The sequence below is a fragment of the Athene noctua genome, chromosome 27 (genome assembly GCF_965140245.1).
Source record: "Athene noctua chromosome 27, bAthNoc1.hap1.1, whole genome shotgun sequence".
Classification (NCBI taxonomy): Eukaryota; Metazoa; Chordata; class Aves; order Strigiformes; family Strigidae; genus Athene; species Athene noctua.
The window spans coordinates 7886740-7905457 of record NC_134063.1 but is presented as its reverse complement, the minus strand read 5'-3'; the positions used below and the strand labels follow the sequence as shown (position 1 = coordinate 7905457).

At 58.8% G+C, this 18718-nt stretch overlaps 1 protein-coding gene across 6 annotated transcripts; it reads right to left on the bottom strand.

The window, feature by feature from the left end:
- Nucleotides 1–4047: 4047 nt before the first annotated feature.
- On the bottom strand, nucleotides 4048–18125 carry MIER2 (MIER family member 2). 6 transcript variants are annotated; one of them, XM_074927972.1, is made up of 14 exons: nucleotides 18047–18125; nucleotides 13649–13736; nucleotides 13458–13564; nucleotides 12979–13130; nucleotides 12159–12344; nucleotides 11372–11495; nucleotides 10604–10713; nucleotides 9875–9944; nucleotides 8342–8493; nucleotides 7532–7613; nucleotides 7334–7428; nucleotides 6426–6553; nucleotides 5249–5385; nucleotides 4048–4528 (listed from the first exon to the last, which is right to left on the bottom strand). In XM_074927972.1, exons 4-14 carry the CDS (start codon nucleotides 13120–13122, stop codon nucleotides 4053–4055), a joined length of 1704 nt encoding a protein of 567 aa, XP_074784073.1. In that variant the 5' UTR covers nucleotides 13123–13130; nucleotides 13458–13564; nucleotides 13649–13736; nucleotides 18047–18125; the 3' UTR covers nucleotides 4048–4052. The 6 variants fall into 6 exon arrangements, with proteins under 6 accessions (XP_074784073.1, XP_074784072.1, XP_074784070.1 ...); XM_074927971.1 differs by having other exon boundaries at nucleotides 13506–13564; XM_074927969.1 differs by lacking the exons at nucleotides 13458–13564; nucleotides 18047–18125 and having other exon boundaries at nucleotides 6450–6553; nucleotides 13649–13964.
- Between the last annotated feature and the right edge of the window lie 593 nt (nucleotides 18126–18718).

Genomic DNA, 18718 nt, shown 5'->3' with positions numbered 1-18718 from the left:
GTGGGGACGCAGGGGTGGCAGCGTGGGGCTCGGCCAGGGCAGGACACGGCCCGGTGGGTTGTGCTGACCCTGCCGCGGGCCGGAGCGGCCGGAGCGGAGCGGGAGGAGGCGGCTGGTCCCTGCCCGCGCAGCGCGGCCTCGCAGGGCGGCTGCGGCCGGGACTTTGCCCCACGCGAGGCCGTGGCCGTCGCGGTGCCGGGAGCCACCAGGAGCAGCCCGGCCCAGCGCAGGGGCGCCAGGGGACGGGAGCAGCCCCGGCTCTCGGCTCGGCTGTTGGCGCATCCTGCGGGTGCTGGGCAGCGGGGCTCAGCCCCCCCGGCCAGCACGAGGCCCCGGCCGGCAGGAGGGCCCGGGGGTCTGCCGGGGCCGGGGGGGAGGCCTGCCGGGGTCTGGGCCCCGTTTGTCAGATTTCCCCCAACTTGGGCTTTTCCTGGAGTCCTGCAGGACCCGGCCCGGCCCCTCCCAGCCCGGGGGGGAGCGCTGGGACCCCCCCCGGGAGCTGCTGATGCTCTGCTCGGGGAGGGGACACCGGGACCCTTACACCCCCCCCGCTCCCGGGGCTCTGCCCCCGTCTCTGCCCCCGGCACCCTGCACGGGAGGAAGGACGGTGACCCCCCCACGGGCCCGGGAGGGGGGACCCCCGGCCCCGAGCGGGTCCCCCCGCGGCGCTGCGGCCCCCTCTGCCGTCGAAGCGCCGTGGCTGCAGCGGCCGCGCCCGGAGCCGCCGAACCTCGTCGGGGCCGCCCCGGAGAACCGGGGGGGGCGCGGAGGGGAAACTTCCCCCCAGCCCTTCGGTGGGTGTCGGCCCCGCTGACCCTCGGAAACATCCCCCGGTCCACGCGGGGCCAAAAAAGGCGGCGAGACCAGGGCCAAGGGCCCCAGCCGAGGGCTTCGAGAACACCCACCCTCCTCAGGGCCTCGCAGGACGCGGGAACCCGCCCGTCCCTCACACCTCGGGCTGCGCTGGACGGGGTCGGACACGGCGGCAGCTCACGAACCGCCGGGTCCGAGGCGCGGGGCAGAGCTGAGCCCCAGCCCCAGCCCCAGCGGGGGTCAGAGCTGCCCCCGGTCCAGCCCTGGCATCGATGGGACCCTCTTGCCCGGAGGAACACGGAGCGGGACGAGGCTGCCCCTTTCCTGCTAGTTTTCCAGGTGGATTTTCCAGCTGTGCACGAGGGAGATGGGAGACCCTGTCCCCCCCCCAGGCCCCAGGACAGAAGGTAAGAGCCAGGCAAGAGCTGGAGAACAGAATTTAAGGAGTTTCTGACAAAACAGAGAGGCTTTGTGGTGAGGAACGAGCCTTCTTGCAGAAACACACAACGCAGTTGCAGCAGGAACGTTTCTCTCGCCTCCAGGATGTTATTTCTGGCTGAAGGCAACGAGACACAGAGGGACCCCCCCCCCCCTCCAAAAGCCGCGGGGGACTTGGGGCACCTGTAAGAGGAATAGACACCCCCCTCCCCTCCACAGACGGTGGCAGGAGGGAAAATCCAGCCACGGCAGACAGGGCTCCTCCCGGGCAGCGATGGGAAGGGAGGGACCCCAGACCCCGGCCAGGAGCCGCAGCTCACGCACACCCTGACCAGGGGCTGGGCTGGACGGAGGCACGAGAGGGAGACGGAGGGGCCTGGGCCGGCAGAAGGGGCTGCACTCAGGAGGGGGGCGAGTTCAGGCTCCACGCCGGGAGCTGGGGCTGTTCCGAGGCAACGGCAGCGCCCGGGATGGGGGGAGGCCGCCCCCCAGGGCTCTAGGGCCGTTCCCTGCCCCGGGACCGACGCAGGCGCAGAGCTCAGCCGCAGGCCCTGCCCTGGGTGTCCCCTCGTAGGGACCGGGAGCACCCCGAGCGCTGCGCCGGACCCCGGCTCTCGCTTCTGCCGTGGCGACGCGCAGGACTGCTGCACCTCAGTCTTCAGAAACAAGACAGGCTGCCGGCTCGCTTCCAAATTAGGTTTTTAATTAAATAAATAACGGCGAGGGGTCTTCAAGGCAGTATCACTTCACAGTGTAGGGCTTGGGCAGGGGGAAGGGGGAAAAAGAGTCCAGCATTGGGAGCGGCTCAAAGTGAATGTGCTTTGTAAGAAGGAAAAAGAAAACCCCAACAAAAAAACGAAACCAAACCTCCTCCCCAAGTGACTCCCCCTCCCTGTCCCAGCCCTTTCCACCCCTCTCCCTTAAAGTTATGTGGGAAAAGCGCCGCACTCATGTTGAAAGACCCCATGCGAATCTGTAAACAACACTGAAGAACATAAATAAGAGATTTCTGCCTCCCCCAGCCTCCCCTCTCCTTTCATTAGGGCTTGAAACAAACCAAAGTAAAAATGGTTTCAGGAAAACTTAAGGATGTTCTTGGCTGATGGAGAGGAGATGCCAAGGCCTGGCCCTCCCTGGGAGGGCTGCCCCTGCTCTCTCCTCACCTACCCTTCTCCTTCCAGCCAAGAAGCTTCCTCCCTCCCCCAGAAAAGGGGAATCACAGCCTGGGCAGTTCCACTATGGAGCGGGCACTCGTATTTGCGTTCGGTTTCCAGCAACTGGGAGCAGCTCGAGGGGAGACCCTGGTTACGGCGTCTGTCTGACTGAGGGAGGGGGCTCACGGCAGGGGCCGAGGCTCAGCACCCCCGGGCAGAGCCAGCCGGGGTCCAAAGCAAAGCCCTGCCAGCACGGAGGAGACACAGGCTCTGGTCCTGTCACCCCGCGCAGCTGCCCAATGCTGCGTCCGTGCTCCCACGGCCGGGCTGAGCACAACCTCAGGGAGGATGCGGGTAAGGGTTTAGTCATCTTCCAGATCCACTGGCAGCAGAACCGACTGCAGCATCACAGCCTGAAGGCCTCTACCAAAAAAGCAGAAAACTTCAACCCAAACCCCTTCCCAAGTGCAGAAAATGGCTGGAGGGAGGGAACATCTGCACCAGAGCCTTGCCCAGCAAGCCAGCAGACAGCATTCCCTGCACGGAAAAAAAGGGGAATGAGAACATGTGGATTTGAGCCGGTGGCAAACCCCAGACCGGGAAGGGTCGGGCAGGAACAGCCCTGGGCTCCGGCGCAGCAGTGGGCGCATCGCCACCACGCGGGACCGTCACCTGCCTGCACGCTGCTGACGGCAGTAAAGACACTTTCCTCTTGGAAAAGGGGGAGCTCCTCCGTGAGGCGGGAGGGGTGGGGATGCCCAGCGACGGCGGCTCTCTCCTGCCCGGGACCATGCCCCGGGGACTGCACAACCTCCTCCCAGAGGGGGCACACTCTGAGCGAGCCGGCGCTTCCATCCGCGCTTCCCCCGCACCCGGCGAGGCCGAGTCGCTCCCCGCCAGGAGGGGAAACGCTGACATTGCTCCTGGGCCTAGAAACTCCCTTCACACGTTCTCCACCGCCCGGCTGCGAGGGGAGGAGCACCTGGAGCCATGGCTCCGCGCCGCGTCCCTTCCCCAGCCCCGAGACTCCGGCCCAAGGGCTGGGCCGGCCACGTCCCGCCGGTGCCGGGGGCAGAGCGGGGGACAGCGGGCGCAGCTGCAGGAGTCTAACGGGGCAGCTGCTGCCCCGGCGCCAGGAGGGAACGGGCAGGACTTCCACTGCCCCACACAGCCTCGGGCCAGAGGCCGCGACTCCTCAGCCTCCCCGGGCATCGCCGTGCCCAGGCAGATGCCCGCGGCACGGGCGGCCCCAGCCCTGCGTGGGGGAGGCTGCGTCCTCCACCCCAGCCCCCGAGCGCTCTCGGAGCATCTCTGCGCTCCGAGCGTCCCGGCGGGGCCCAGGGACGACTCCCCCGCCCTGAGGCGGGGCCCTCCCAGCAGCCTGCTGTTACCTGGGGTGACGCGTGGTCAAGGCAACGGGGTGATGGACCCCCCCTTTAAAGCCGGCCGCCAGCTTTGCGTGATTGTGTCAAACACACTGGAGCAGAAAGGTGTTTGGTTTCACTGTAACCTTGGATCAAGGAGGATGGAAAGACAGATTCTGACCAACAGCTCCAAACTGTCCCTGCGGAACAGCGGAAGTTCCAGGATTTCACTCAGTCAGCTCAAAGTCCTTGCTGGGTCTGTGACAGGTTTGCGACTGGAGACTCACTGCGACAAAGGCTCCGACCGAGCCACAGGAGTCGGGCAAGCCTGGTGAGCAGTCAGAAAACTATTTACATCTCCAATGCCGATGAGGCCAAAATCTGTGACCGATAAGGACACTTGCGCAGGGGCCACCACTGCCTCTGGGTCTCTGTCCAAATCCACAGGGCCAGCAATTAAAGGCAAACCCTCATTAATGTCTGCAGGGAGAGTGAAGTCCATGGTTATCGTCTCACCAGAGCTCTGCAACGTCTCCTGCTTCTCTGCGAGTCCTGCTCCTGCGGGCGGCAAGGCGCAGAGCCCCAGCTCCGGGGGGGCGAGGCCGGGCTGCGTGCAGGGAGCCGCGCTGCCTCCCGAGGGCGCCTCCTCCGCCGGCTCGAAGGAGCAGTTGGTCTCCGAAGGCGTGCTGCACTCGTAGCCCTGCCCCGACTCGCTGATGCTGCCCAGGCTGCAGGCCGTGCTCTCCACGCTCAGGGGCTCTGCGCGCCGCAAAGCAGGAAAGGGAGACAGGGCAGGGGAAAGGGTGGGGGAGAGCAGGCGAAAGAAAGCCGGTGAGTGCGCGACACACGGAACCCAGAACCCAGGTCAGTCCCACCTAACCACAGCCGCGTCTGTCTGAGGGCACAAACGTTTCTGTATTAGAGCAACCATGATCCCCGCCAGCACCCACCGAAGGCAGGCGAGATGCAGCCAGCACATGGGAGGCCATCCGTGTTTCTACGGAAATTAGAGGAAATCTCACAGAGACACTCCAAGATAAGCCAAACCCTAAATCCTGTCCCCTCGAGCCGACAGCCCCCAGGAGGTGCCCCCCCAACACCTTCACCAGCAGTAGGATGGCGACGGCACGAACCCGCCTGGGGCTGCCCGTGAGCCCCCTCGCAGGCGCCCGCTCTGCTCGGTCCCGCCCAACTTCTGGTGCCTTAAACCAGCCCCCGGAGGAGCCACTGCCCAAAGTCAAACCCTTCTGCTTTGGGCAGGACTGAGGCCGCCCCTCCAAGCCTGAGGCAGGAACAACTCGATGTTTAAGTCACTACTGGCCAATGCAGAGACAGACAAGTCTCCTTGGCTCACACCGAGATCTGCCCGGGGCTGGTCCCTGGTGCAGGGCAAAGCGAGCGCCCGGGGAGGGCAGCAAAGGCTGGATACGGCCACAGGAGGAAGGCAAAGGAGGGTCTGAGCCGCATCACCCCCACTACCTGCGCTCTCTATGGCCATCTGGTCCTGGCTGAAGTGAGCATCCAGGCAGCTGGCTGCAGAGGGAATCGGCGGGGAGCTCCGAGAACGACTGGTGTTTTCTACTTCACCCCCATCCAAGTCATTGTCGGTGTAATCCCTGTGGGGACAGAGAGACAAGCGCTGCCACCGCCCGCCACGCAGAGGGGTGGGGGGGAAACGGCGACAGGGACCGAAAACCATCAACAGCTAAAGCTCCAGGACTGCAGAGACCTCATCGGAGCGAGCGCCCGTCCCTTCTGCCTCCGCAGAGCCCGGTTCAGGCTCGGCGCTGGGTGATCCCAGCGGCTCAGCCCAGCTCAGCCTGGCCCACGGCCCCCAGCGGGCTCTGTGGCTTCCTAAAACACAGAGCTGTGCCCCAGCCCCCAGCCTCAGCCCCTCCCAAAGCGAAACCAACGGCCAGACGCTGCCCCGGGGACAGGCAGATCCCCAGAACCACCGCAGCGCCTCCACAGCCTTGGGGTGCAGCAGGGAGCAAGTGCGAGAAAATATTTTCCCACCCTGGGGGGATTTGAGATTTCAGGTATTTTCCTGTTCTGCATCAATAATAATAATAATAATAATAATAATAATAATAATAATAATAATAATAATAATAATAATAATAATAATAAATCTAACGTTTTTAATTGATTCAACTTAAATGTTTAATTTCAGCCTTTTAAAAAGTTTCAGTTTCAACCTTTTTGAAAAGTATTTTCTGCAATTAGCATCCATTTCAAAATGAGGAATTTTGCCTCAAAGGGTGGCAGCAGGGAAAGAAATTAATTCAGGTTCCAAACCATCAGAAATAGTGTATTTTCGAACTTAAAAAGCTCCCTTCCCAAAACTGCACTCAACTGTTTCCTGAGGTCAGCCCTGAATCCCTGACCCTAGCCTTGATTTCCGTGGACGGGTTTGTCTGAAACAAAACAGTGTTTTCTGACAAAAGAAAGTCCACATCCATGCAAGTAACTGCTTTATCCTCCCTGCCCACACTAAGTGTTTATGTTCTGAGCACACCCACTGCACCCCCCCACGCTCCCACCCAGGAAACCTCCCAGAGCAGAAAGTTCAGGCTTTTAAGCAGAGGCACTCAGCAGCAGAACCTTCACTGGGAGGTTAATATTACTAATTTTAGTGTGAGAATATTCCACGCACGTGGCTCCAGGGTGGAGGACGTACTTCTTCCTTCCTAAACGAGTCTGCTGAGTGAAGTAGTCGTAGCGCTCTGATTTTTTCCACATGTAGTAATACTCCACACACTCGCCCACTGACCGGGTGCGGACCTGGGGAGAAACATGGTGGTCAGAACGCCGTGCCCCGAGCGGCACCACGGGGAGCACGTTCTCCCATTTAATCAGCACAGAAAATTGTGTTGCAGCAATCTATATAGCTATGGACACATCCGCGGACCAGAAGCACCTACTGAGGTTCCCAAGGTGGTAACAGGCCAGAGGAAGAACTCCCCAGAGTGCACAAGAGCTGCTGCAGCCCCCGGTGCGGGTCCGCACACGGTGCCTCTGTGCAGGAGCCTCCTGCGCTGCCAGCAGCACGCCGAGCACGGGGAGAGCAAACCTGCATCCGTCCGCACTGGCCAGCGCCAACAGGCCCACAGTCAATCAGCGGTAGGACTGGACTCTGGCTCTGCCAACTCCCAGCACAGCAGCCTGTGTCCTGGGGCCCAGCTCTCCCTACAACAGCCTCTTCCATTCTAGAGGACCCCAGGGGACTTTACACAACATCCACATGCTCAACTCATTCACAGGAAGCACTGCAAGGGCTGAGAGTTTGGAAAGAACTTTTGAGACTCCAGAAAGGGCTAATCAGTAATTAACTGACATCACTCATGCAGGTCAGTGTTGTTTGTGACTTCTCCCACCTGGAAAATAAGGCAGAGCGGGGCAGTGAAGAGCCCATCACCTGCGAGCACGAGTCAACACAAAGCCTGGGGCTGGAACTCGGCGGTCCTGACCTCCCTGCATTAGCTGAGCTCCAAACGTACCTCTGGAGCAAAGGCACGAGCCTCCTCTCCTCTGTCTGTGGGCCGCGGGGCCGAGCGTCCTTACCTTGTTTGCTTGGATCAGATGGAAGTTCTTCCCATGGACCCTGAAGCCATGTTCAAAATTTCTGCATTCTTCCTCGCTCCAGGCACAAAGCTCATCTGTAGCAGAAAGAAAGATGAATTGGAGGAGATGTACAGAACCTAGAAAGAATTAGGTGTGCCCTGATGTTTGGGGCAGAACCCGACCATGGAGGGCTCTCACCTCTGATAACCTTCACGTTGAACCGTAACCTCCGCAGTGCCTCTTCTGCATTGAAGTTGCATTTAACCAGCTCATACAAAGCCTAGGAAACACAACAAAATTACTCACAGCACATACCTGAGCAACACACCACAAACCAACCTGCTCGTGACTCACATTTGTCTCATAAAACTTATTTTTCCCAGGAGCCACTTTGCCACTAGCCCCGGTCTGACCACCAGCACAGTCTCGCTTTTCAAGGCCCCGGATTACAAACCCTGGGACTGAAAAGATGCAGCTTTACCAGCAGCTCAGCAGATTACAGCTGTGCCTCCGCTCCTGCAGACCTACTGTGAGTCTAACCTGGCTGCTTAGAGGAAACACAACTGCTCTGAAGTTTCTTAGCCAAGTGTCTGATCCTCTGCTGGCTTCGAAGAAGAACTAGGCGACGCTCTAGAGGACAGATCCGAAAGGATGTTCCTGCTGCAAGCCCTGGCTCAGTTTGGGATACTGGGAGAACGCAGTCAAGGCAGTACCCGTCCCCTGCTTGCCCAGTCCGTTACACGCTTTCCACAAACATCTGTTACTGCGTGGGAAGAAAAGCACTAAACTAGACAGGCCCGTGGTCCGCTCCCCAACAGCCGTTCCCGTCTTCCCACCGGGAGGTGAAAATCCTCCCAGACCACAGCCGAGCCGCAGAGCCCCACCGGCCCGCACAGAGGATCGCTGGAGTCTGGCCCTGTCCCCCCTCACCCAGGATCTCCTCGGGACACTGCGGCTGGCGCCGGCAGCACCAGAGCCCCCGCGGGCTGCGGGCAGCCCCCCACGTACCTGCTCGTTGTCCTTCACCACCTCTCCCTCCGGCAGGCCGCCGCCAGACAGCTCGTCCCACCGCCGCTTCACGGCACGGTACAGGAACTCTTCAACCTCCCTCTCGGGGAGAATGTTTGGGTCCCAGAGCAGCTGATCTTCATTCTCATAAGCTAACAGAAAAAGCACTGAAATGAGCTAATCACAGAATTCTGCTGCTTTTGAGAAATGGCCGCACGTGCATGCGTGGCAGAGGCGGGAGGAGGGAGGACACCCCGCCTGGCACACCGGCAGCAGCCATCTGCGAGGCACTGCCTTCACCCTCCTCGTTCCGAGGGCAGGTAAGCGTAACACCCTTTATACCTCTTTTAGAGCCCTAAGCACAGGCTCGGCTTGCTTCCACTTCTTCGGAAGGGCGGGCTGGCAAGGTTTGTGTTACCACGTTCTCAAAGACTGTTGCTCTGAGTCATTAATCCTGGCAGCTAAACCCCCCAGGTTCTACGGTGTCTTTTCCAGCAGGCAGCGAGCAAAAGGGGTGGGAGGTGAAGGCAGGTTTGAGCTACAACCCCGGCCCAGGCTCGAGACCCTCTCCCAGCCCTAGTCACAAAACGAAGGAGCTGCAGGGATGTCCCCTCCGTGAGAGCTGGTGACACCCTCCACCACCCACAGCAGCAGGAGCACCGGGTGGTTCCTGCCCCGGCTCCTGGTCCGTAAGGACGCAGCACGCGACAGCGCGGAGACGTTTAAGTAAAGTAAGAGCACAGAGAAAGCAAGAGCAAAGACTGCAATTAAAAATAATCAGAAATACTGAGATTTTTCTATTCAGATAAAAACTTTAGCACCCTCTGTACTTAACTGCTTTCTACAGACAAAGGAACCAACTCTTCCGCCCTGTAGAATCACTAAAATCAGGTCAGAGGCACAACCCCCCCCCCTGGGATCTACTATCAGTTTCCTTTCACTCCACACTGATGCAAACGTTCGGGTTATGGGAAGCATGCACTGAATCTGTGGCCTTCAATACAGAGTGCTGAGAGCACTGATAATGTAACAGCGAAAGGTTCCGAGAACTATGCTGGGTAAATCTGAGACAGAACCTACAAAACTGGTAACTTCCAGCTGCTTTAAGTGATTTGCTCGGAGTCTGCTAGGATAAAAGAACCAGGGAGAAATCAAGTCATTTCTCAAGAAGTGGCCTTCTGTTAGCCATCGTGTCCAGAAACTCAGCAAGCTGCTGCTGGTCTTGCACGAGTTACAGCCACAACCTGCAGATCAAGGCACCCCTATCTACTCTGCAGACACCCCGTCAAATTGGAAACTCTCAGCTCCAGGGAGTACCGGGCATTAACTCTGGCCACTTAGGGAGAATGTCAGAGAAAAATAAATTGGACTGTCTCCAGAAGGGCATCGCTTCTCCTTGGCCCTCCTCCACACCAACCCAGGTGCCACGGGGCCCCCCGATGGCCGCGGTGCCAGCCCTGCTCCCCCCAGCTGCTGCAGCCCCCGCGCCAGGCCGGCGGCCCCGGCCCCACCACACGCAGCAGGCTGCCTTACCCTTCTCCCCGTGCCTGTTTGAGTGGAGGATGGGAACAGCGGCTTGGTACTGGGGTCCAACCATGATCTCCTGAAATATCACCCAGAGAGGAGGGTCAGTGGAAGTGGAAGAGGCTGCAGGCAGGGCCCAGTGCTCCCTGATTTAGGGGCTACAACACCACGCGCTCGATTTATGTATCGGTAGTCCCCGCTGTCACTATTGCTTCTAGGGAACCCTGACTGTTTTATAGGGTAACTAAGAAGATTTACTATCAACCAGACGATGCTTTGGGGACCTCAGGCATTTACATAGTTTTAATGTTAAAGATATATGGCAAGCAGCTGAGGCTGGAGATAAAAAAATGCCGAAGCTCTCCTGCAGCCTTTACAGCCAGGATGAATTTGGAAAATTCATCCTCTTCCAAATTCATCCTCTTCCATTTTGTAAGATGGTTCCTCAGTAAATCCTGCTGGGAATACTGCACAGCATTTCACCTTTATAGGGCTACAGGCTGCAGTTTTAATTTACCAAGGCATAACAGCATTTCCCACATCTGAAGCAGAAGATAATTTCAGATACAGATTTCAAGAGCATATTAAAAAAGCCTCTTGTAACCCACATCTGGCACTGCCTTCCACAAAATGCAAGGCGCTGAGCAAAAGAAAAGATTTCCTGGGGAAACATCCCGGTGCTTTGGCGTCACTCCGCACAGTGTCAGCTCCCCTTCCCAGGGCACTCACACCATTTACCTTCTTACACTCGTTGGATGGGATGGAATCCTCCTCTGACTCCTCAGCCATGGAGGAAGCACATGGAGATGAACAGGGCTCTTTATCTTCATCAGCAAGGAAGTTGTTTGCTTTGTGGAAAAGGAAGAGATCCGTACTTGTGAAATTATTTTTTTTTTCCTGTTGTCCTATGTTCCCTCTCCTTCCCTTCGTTTTCTGTTTTAAAGTTACTTTCAGCACGGTTCACAGTGACAGCTTGGCCGTATTTTAATTTTATCCTTCTAAATAATAAGAAAATGTGCACACTCGCCAGAGGGGTGGTGCCAACCAGCCAGGGGGGCTCAGACCCCCTCGTTTCGCAGGGCAGCAGAAGGAATAAGATCACTTCGTGCTGAGCCTCTCCCTGCACTCTGGCTTCCCACATATCCCAGCGTTTAGGAGCTGCCACAGTCTATCACACCACTAGTACTGCCAAACCTACTCACTGCTAGAGATGCCAGATCAGTACTGACCTTTCTGACTGCGATTGTACAGGCAGCAAAACAATTCTCACTCTCTCAGTGTTATGAGCTGCAGCTAAAGACGATTCTCCCCTTGACCCGCTACTCACCTACTCGCTACCACGTCCTAACCACTGGCACTCAGGTTTATTTGCAGCCCCCAGAAGGGGAGGGGAAAACCTGATGTCAGGAAACTAAGTGACAAAATTAAAAAAAAAAAACATTCTTGCCCTATCTTGCACATCACATTTAAGTAAAAACCAATTACTTAGCAATTAGCGACACATACAGCCAGGCTGGTTGGGGAATAGGTCCGATGCATCGTGGGATGTGACGGATGGAGTCAGATCATCAGCTGAAGACTGTGTCTCCTCCTCTTCTTCCCCTGAAAGCAAATCCTTCGCTATTTGTTCCTTTTAACAACAACAAGAAAGTGAAAAATATTTTTAAATTAAAAATTATATGAGGAGGGGTGAGGCCTAGAGTAAAGCATTTCTGGCCAAGGGTGGCCGCATCCACAGACCTCCTCACCCTCCCACAGCCTGTCCAAAGACAGATTCTCCCTCTCACTGCCCACCACCCCCAGACTATTTTCCCCAGCAGCACTTCTGGAAGTGTCAAGAACAGCTTCCCATGGAAGCCAGAGAGAGGACAAATAAGTGGCCCTCTCTGAAGAGCTCCACTCACAACAAATATCTCAAAGATACTGGGAGAAAAAAAAGCTTTCTACAGACTTCAGCTAGAACAGGAGGAGCCACAGCTTCACCTGGGAAGACACAAACCTTCCCCAACTCCCCACAGATCCACATCTACCTGCAAAGACTTGTAACCCAAGTTCCAAAAAGAGTTTTTACAGCGTTCTTTTTAAAGCAGTTGCCCCTTCTCCAGTCTCCTCTAAACTCTTTACATTCACGTTTCCACACCCAGCGTCCTCACTGGGACACCAGAACAGGGGGAACCAGGCAGGGCCCTTCCCCAGCATTAGTCAGCCCCACCTGAGAAGAGCTCCCAGGCATGTGGGGCTCCGGGACAGCCCAGTAACCCAAGAGCACTCCCCAGCAGACAGCAGCTCTTACCTTATCCAGAGTCATGTCTGGGAGATTTGGAGTAATATCATTGCTCTCACTGTCCTGCTCCGAGATGGGGTCAGATGCCTCATAGCCATAAAGTGCAAGCAGCTCCTCAAATGGCATTTCACTGCTCTGGGCGAGAGGAGGACAAAGCTTCATCAGGAATGGAACAATCACCGAGCACACCACCAGCTGCAGTGAACAGAGACACGCAGGGGCAAAGGCAGCACGGTCTGCCAGGACCCACCTCAGCCTGCTCCTCTCGGAGGGACGGAGAGGACAGGGAGCTTCACCCCAAAGCAATAGTCAAGCGCATCTTTAAAATATATTTATTTTTAATACTAGAGCTCATGCTGGCGAAGAGACGCTGTACCTCACAGCTGTATTTACAAGGCAAGGGAAGGAGCAGGTCCCCGTGTTAACTCTTGTGCCTGACCTGAAGAGACTCTGTCACCAAGGACACGCTTTGTGTGCACCGAGGTCTCCGTGGGACCACCACGTCACCTCATCTTGGCAGCTCCTCCACGGTGAAACAGGCACTGAACACGCCCCAGCAGCTGACGGCTCGTCAGCGAGGGCAGTGAAGGCCACCTCGGCAGAGCCGCTACTTGCCAGAGGAAGACTCCGAGATCCACTGCCGTCGCCTGCTGTCAGAACCATTCCTTCCCACCCAAACGCACACCCAAGGCTCGCTGATGGGCCTAAACCCAGCGTGCTGCCAGCTGAGCAAGCCAGAGCTTATCACAAAGATCTTTGGTACCGGTACTGGGACAGCAACAAGAAAATCCGACAGGTCCTTTCCCTTCCCCTCTCCTGCTGCCTTTACCTGAGAGGCACTGAAACTCTTCTCCAGCTCTTCTAAGGATTTCTGCTTCTCCTGAGTATCATCTTCTTCTTCCCTTTCTTCCCGCACACCATAGTTCTGTGAGAGGATCTCTGCGAGGTTCAGTCGATGGTCAGCTGAGCCCATTGACACAACTGCAGGGACGAGAAGTCAGACACTGTCACCCCCTGGAGCCACGCGCAAGCTGTAGCAAAGCTGGGGACGATCCATATGCCAGAGGAAGAGATTAGGTAGGAAGGAGTGAGAGGGGCTGGGGAGCTCAAGGGGAAGAAGTGCTCTGGGAGTGCCAAACTGCAAAGCCTGGCTCTCTGCACAGCCGAGTCCCACAGCTGACTGACACACCCCAGCCGGAAGGTTTTCTGCGTATCCACATGTCCCTCCTGACTGGATTCACCAGTGTCATAAAATGGGAACACACACTGCAGCCTTTTCTTCACCCGAGGCATTTTTAGGATAATTACCCCTTATTGCAAGAACGGGCAAAGGGACACTTGTAGGAGCTTTGGCACCTTTAAGACCTTCCTCCTCTGTCAAACGGCGTGGGAATCAAGCACCAGGTTCGGAAGATCTTGGGAGGAGAAGGGAACAGAGAGGCTGATGACAGGAGCCTTGTTTCCTCTGGAAACCAGACCAACACATAAACCGTGGCTACCTGCTGCACTCTGAAGGCCAGGATCTCCAGGACACAGGCTGCGGGCTGGGTACGGCACCACCCTCGGGCTCTGCCTGCCCACCGAGGCCTTCAAGGAAAGAGAGGAACAGGGCTGAGACACCTCCTCTTGAAAACGTAACACCTCCCGCCACTCAACCCCACCAGCAAATGCAATTCGCTCAATTTCAAAGCAAAAGTTAACAAAACCCACACAGAGCAGCATCAGAAACTGCGCTGTGCAAAAAGAGCTCTGGTCGAGTGCGTTTAACAGCTCTCCCAGGCCCCCTCTCCTCTGGGTTCCCCACCTTCCCCTCAGTCTCTAACTGCACGCAGCAGAGCTTCCATTTTATCTTTTCTACCTTCAGCACTCCGCTAATTATTTATCCTCTCACCAGTTTAAGACCTCGGATTTTTATGGCTTACATCTTCACTCAGAGAAGGACTTTGGCCCTAAGCCATTATTCTGAACACACACACCACACTTGTTTGAACAGCGTTTAGGAACGGCCCCGCTCCGGAGAGGCACCAGGCGCTGCCGCCACGACGCGCCGGCTTCACCCCAGGGCTTCACCGCATCCAGAGGGCTCAGAGGGGCGAGCAAAGAAACTGAGAGCTGAGCAGGCAGCAAAGGAGTCCGGTAGGACTACGAGCGGCACAGGCAAGGCAGGAGAGGATGAGACAAGTAGACACCGAGAACAGGCACCTGCTTTCTGGCCTTCAGTGCTCGGTCAGGAGTTCAGGCAGCAGTATGGGCTGAGGCCTGGAAAAGAACCCAGAACATCTGCTGCTCCTTGGGCTGCTGTACATGGAAATGCTGCTCATCAAGTTCAGCCTAGGTGGGGAGCAAGGAGGTAATTAACCAATGCCTTAAGGTGACTGAGAGCATCCGACTGCGGAAGAAAACCAGTGTCAGTCCCCCGTCACCAGTGACATCTCCTCAGGATCCTCGGCCATTCACCACCTCAGCCGTGCACCATTACTCCTCACTTAGTCAGCGGGAGCCAGGACCTCTGCAGCGCTTCAGTACGAGGCTCTTACAGCTTATTTAAGAAAACACGGTACAGCTTCACATCAAAACTGTATCCTCTAACAAGAGAGGAAAGCACATACCAAAAAAGCCACCCCAGACTTTGGGTTCTGAGTTAGTGCCTTCAGGTGTCAGCACCTTCCGTAAGGACCAGAGAGGCAGCTCTCTCCTAGACACAATTACTGCTGCGATAACGGCTGAAGGCAGCAGCAGACGCCGCCATACGAGAGAAGGACCGAGAGGGAGGGAGAGGATCTGCGAAGCAACCGTGGAATTCCTGCTCCTTCCTCTACCAGGACCGTGAGAAGCAGCAGCCTCCGGCCCAACCGAGCGCTTGCCACGTGCTGCGCTCACCCCCACGAGTGTGGAGTATCGGCAGCAAGAGAAGCCCCTGGAGACCACTCTGGGTGCAGACAGAGCCCAGTCACCCGCACACGAAGAAAAGGGAGCTCGTGGTCTAGTGAAAGGATGGGAAGGATTCGGGCAGCCTCTGCTTTGAGGATGGTCACAGCGGGAAATGGCTTCTTAACTCGGGAAAGTGTCAGAGCCCCTTTGCTGGAACGTGACCAAGTACAAAACCCTCTTGGATAAATCCTTCCATGCAAACAACCCCAGTTTCATGAAAAGGATAAGGGTGGGATCTACACTTACTCCCTCTCGTCTCAAGCCATCTGCAGAACTCTCTTTCCCGAGACAATGATCTATAAATCGATTGCGCCTCCTTCGTGCGGGGATCAATATGGAGCCGCACGTGAAGGACTTTGAAAACAAAGACTGAAACTGTTGGCAGTGGATGGGCTGGCTTGAAGAGATGTCAAGAACACTTCAGGAATGAGGAGATCTTATACTAACGATCAGGTGCTGAGATGAAGAGTGATAGTCAGTGCGACAGGGTGACAACTCGGTAACTAACCAGGGGTTTACTGCCCCGAAGCAGGAACGCGGTGCCAGAGCAAGCGGGAACCGCTGTGAGCTGGAGTCACCGCGAAGTGACAGCAGTGCTGTGCTCGGGCTGAGAAACAGAGAAACAAGTGATGGACAAGGCAAACGGCCCATTCCATCCCCAAATTGAAACGTGTGAAACCGAATGATCCCTCCGATTATTTACAAATCCAGAAGACCACAGAAACAAGAGTCGAAGGAGCAGAGGAGAAAGGCAGCTCTGGCTTAAACGCAGAAACAACAACAGAGAGAATGTTGCTGACTGCACCGATCGCTGACGCTGCGCTCCTGCGTTGGAAGGTGAGGAAGCTGCGACATGCGAGCTCTGACGCTGCGAGTCCAGACGTCAGGCAGGACACACAACGCACGACACGTGCCAGGATGGCAGCGGGGCGCTGCCAGGTACCCCCAGACCAAGGCCGGTTCTCCGACAAGGTGCAGATGCTCGTGTTGCTGGTGACAGTTTTGGTCACCATGACAGGTCACGGTGGTGAACATCGTTTATTCCGACAGCGCAGCCTGAAGCTGGAAATGGGCTCCTACACCCACGGGCCATTTACTGGCGGGGGAAAATCTCACTTTGAGTTTCCCAGCAGCTGCTTTCCTGCCACTAGTCTCAGGCATGAGAATAACTTTCCCCTCTCAAAAGTTACACAGAGGTTGGCCAATTACTCACGTTTGTATTTCTGGATGACTCCAGCACTCTCTCCTTAATTCTGGACTCAAGTTTTTGAGTACACGGAACAAAGCAACAGCCGTGTTTTAGGATAGGCAGGCAGAGGAAGAACCTGAGCTTTCTGCACCGACAAGGCTGTCTCCCAGTGCAAGACAGATAGTTTCTCCAGAGAACTACTGGAGAAAACCCTTCAGGCTGAAACCACTCCTGCAAGAAAGCGAGTGAAGATAGAGAAGGTTTCCCTTTCCAGTGTTACTACTTCAATAACTAACGTGGTTCCCTGAGCTAGTGTAACACCCATTTCAGACTTGGTGAGAGAAGCGTTCCATGTTCCTTTGCCTTCTCTGCACTACCGACATGGGTCCATTTTCTGCAAACTCCAGCCGTAGCCAGAGGGAAGCAGAATGGATGGAAACAGATTCCTCCTGTAAGCTACGGACCTGAAAAAGCCAAGAGCGAACAGACAGGTCACCTCCTACACTGCTTGGAGAAATTGGTGCCCCAGCAGCGGTGTCACAGCAGGGACACTCTGCAGTTCAAACCTCTTCTGTGAGACAGCGACAGCTCCCAGATCTCCCCAGGGCAGGGTCCTGCGTGCACAAGGGCAGCGCAGCCCAACAGCCCACGAGACCACGCGCCGGCACAGACCGCAGCGCCCCTGGGGCTCCGCCGAAGGCAGCAGCGAGGACCAAACCCTTCTGGGTGGGATGGACAGGCCAGATGGTGCCTCGTGCAAAATGCTGAAATACCCCGAAAGCAGGGCCTTGTGTTGAGCAGAAGTTGCCACAGGTGAGGCGCCTCGAGTTCCAAGATCCAGCGAGAGAGCAGCAGGTACCTCGATGCCTGCCCAGCGCCCTTCGCCCACGCCGCGGCACCACAGGGATTTCACGAGGCGCGGACGGGCCACGACAGCGACGGGACGGGGACGTTTCGAGGACGCGACAGGGAGCGGCATCACCACCGTAAGCGTGGGGGGTGACGGCCGTAACGTTCCGGCAGGACACGGCAGGACACACCTCGACAGGACACACCTCGACAGGAGAGGCGCAGGGACACCCCCACCCAGCACCACAGCTCGAGCTGCCCCCGCCCGGGCGGTTCCCCCCCGTCCCAGCCACCCAAACCCTCCCCGGCCCTCTGCCGTTCCCCTGGCCCCGACCTCCGGGCTCTGCCGCTGCTCAGGCCCCGCCGGTCGCCTCCAGCCTTTGCGAGCCCCGCTCCAGCCGCTCCGCACCCCTCTGACCGCGGCTCCCCTGCGACCCCACCCCGACGCCGCGGGACCCGGCTGCGCTAAAGCCTCCGGGGCTCCGGCCTCACCACCGGCCCCTCCCGCCCCAGCCGCTCCGGCGGGGCCCCCGGCCCAAAGCCCCCTTACGCGCCCCTCCCGGGCCGCTCTGCCCAGGTCCGGCCGCGGGCCCTCCGCCGCGGGCAGCCCCGCCGCTGCCTCCGCGGGCGCCGGCGGGAGGGCAGAGCCGGCGCCGCTCCCCGGGCTCAGCCGCTGCCCCGCCGCGGCTCTCCCGCCGGTCCCGCCCCGGCGCCCCTTCCCCCGCCCGGCCCCGGCGCCCCTCGGCCAGAGGCCCCCGCCCCGGCGGGCCGCGCTCGGGCAGCCCGCGCCGCCCCATCCGCCCCTCGGCCGCAGGGCCGCGGCCCCGGGCAGCCCCGCTCTGCCGGGGCTCGGGGGGACCCGGTGCCCCCGCCCGGCCGGGGGGGGGGAGCGGGAGGCCCGGCGCGACCCCGCGGCCGCTTCACTCACCTCCGCCATGGCCGAGCGCGAGCGGCGGGCGGGGGGACACGCGGGCCCCGGATGCGGCGGCGGCCGCTCATTGGCTGAGGCGCCGCGGGGGCGGGACGGCGCCGGGGGCGCGGAGGGGCGGGGCCGGGTCAGGGGGCGGGGTCAGGGGTCGGGGTCAGGGGGCGCCGGCGGGGCGAGGGCCGGGGCCCGCCCGCCGTGGCCGGAGGCGCCGGTAACGGTCGCTCGGGCGCCTCCGCCGCCACCTCCCGGCGACGCCCCGGGCACCGGCGCGGAGGGGGACGGAGGCCGCGGCCGCCGGCTCGCGCGGGCCCGGCCCGGGCCGTGAACCCGCGGTCAGAGCCGGGTCGGGGCCGGTGTCGCCAAGGGCCGCGGAGCCCGAGCGAGGGGACGCGCAGACACCGGGACGAGGGCGCCTGCGGCCCGCGGACACCCGCACCCCGGACCCGCGCCGGGACGAGGGCTGGGGGCAGCGGGAGGGGACTGAGAGCGGGGCGGCCCCGCGGGGTGTCCCCGTGCAGCGGCCAGGGCCCTGCGAGGCCCCGAGAGCGTCCACGGCTCAGCAGAGCCCGCGGGAGCTCCGCTGGGGAGAGCCCCAGGGCCAGGTCACGGCACAGAAATACCCGAGGGGCCGCGGGGGCAGCGGCAGAAGCGACACCCCGGCCGCCACCGGCA

Bases quoted from the DNA above. Each gene is read 5' to 3' on its own strand.
- MIER2 (XM_074927968.1), bottom strand. From the start codon at position 13,871: ATGCTGCTCTGTGTGGGTTTTGTTAACTTTTGCTTTGAAATTGAGCGA. The intron at 13,131-13,648 runs GTAGCCACGGTT...TCGTCCCTGCAG, and splicing joins TGGCCTTCAGAGTGCAGCAG to TTGTGTCAATGGGCTCAGCT. The intron at 8,494-9,874 runs GTAAGGCAGCCT...TTTTTCTGTTAG, and splicing joins AAACAGGCACGGGGAGAAGG to CTTATGAGAATGAAGATCAG.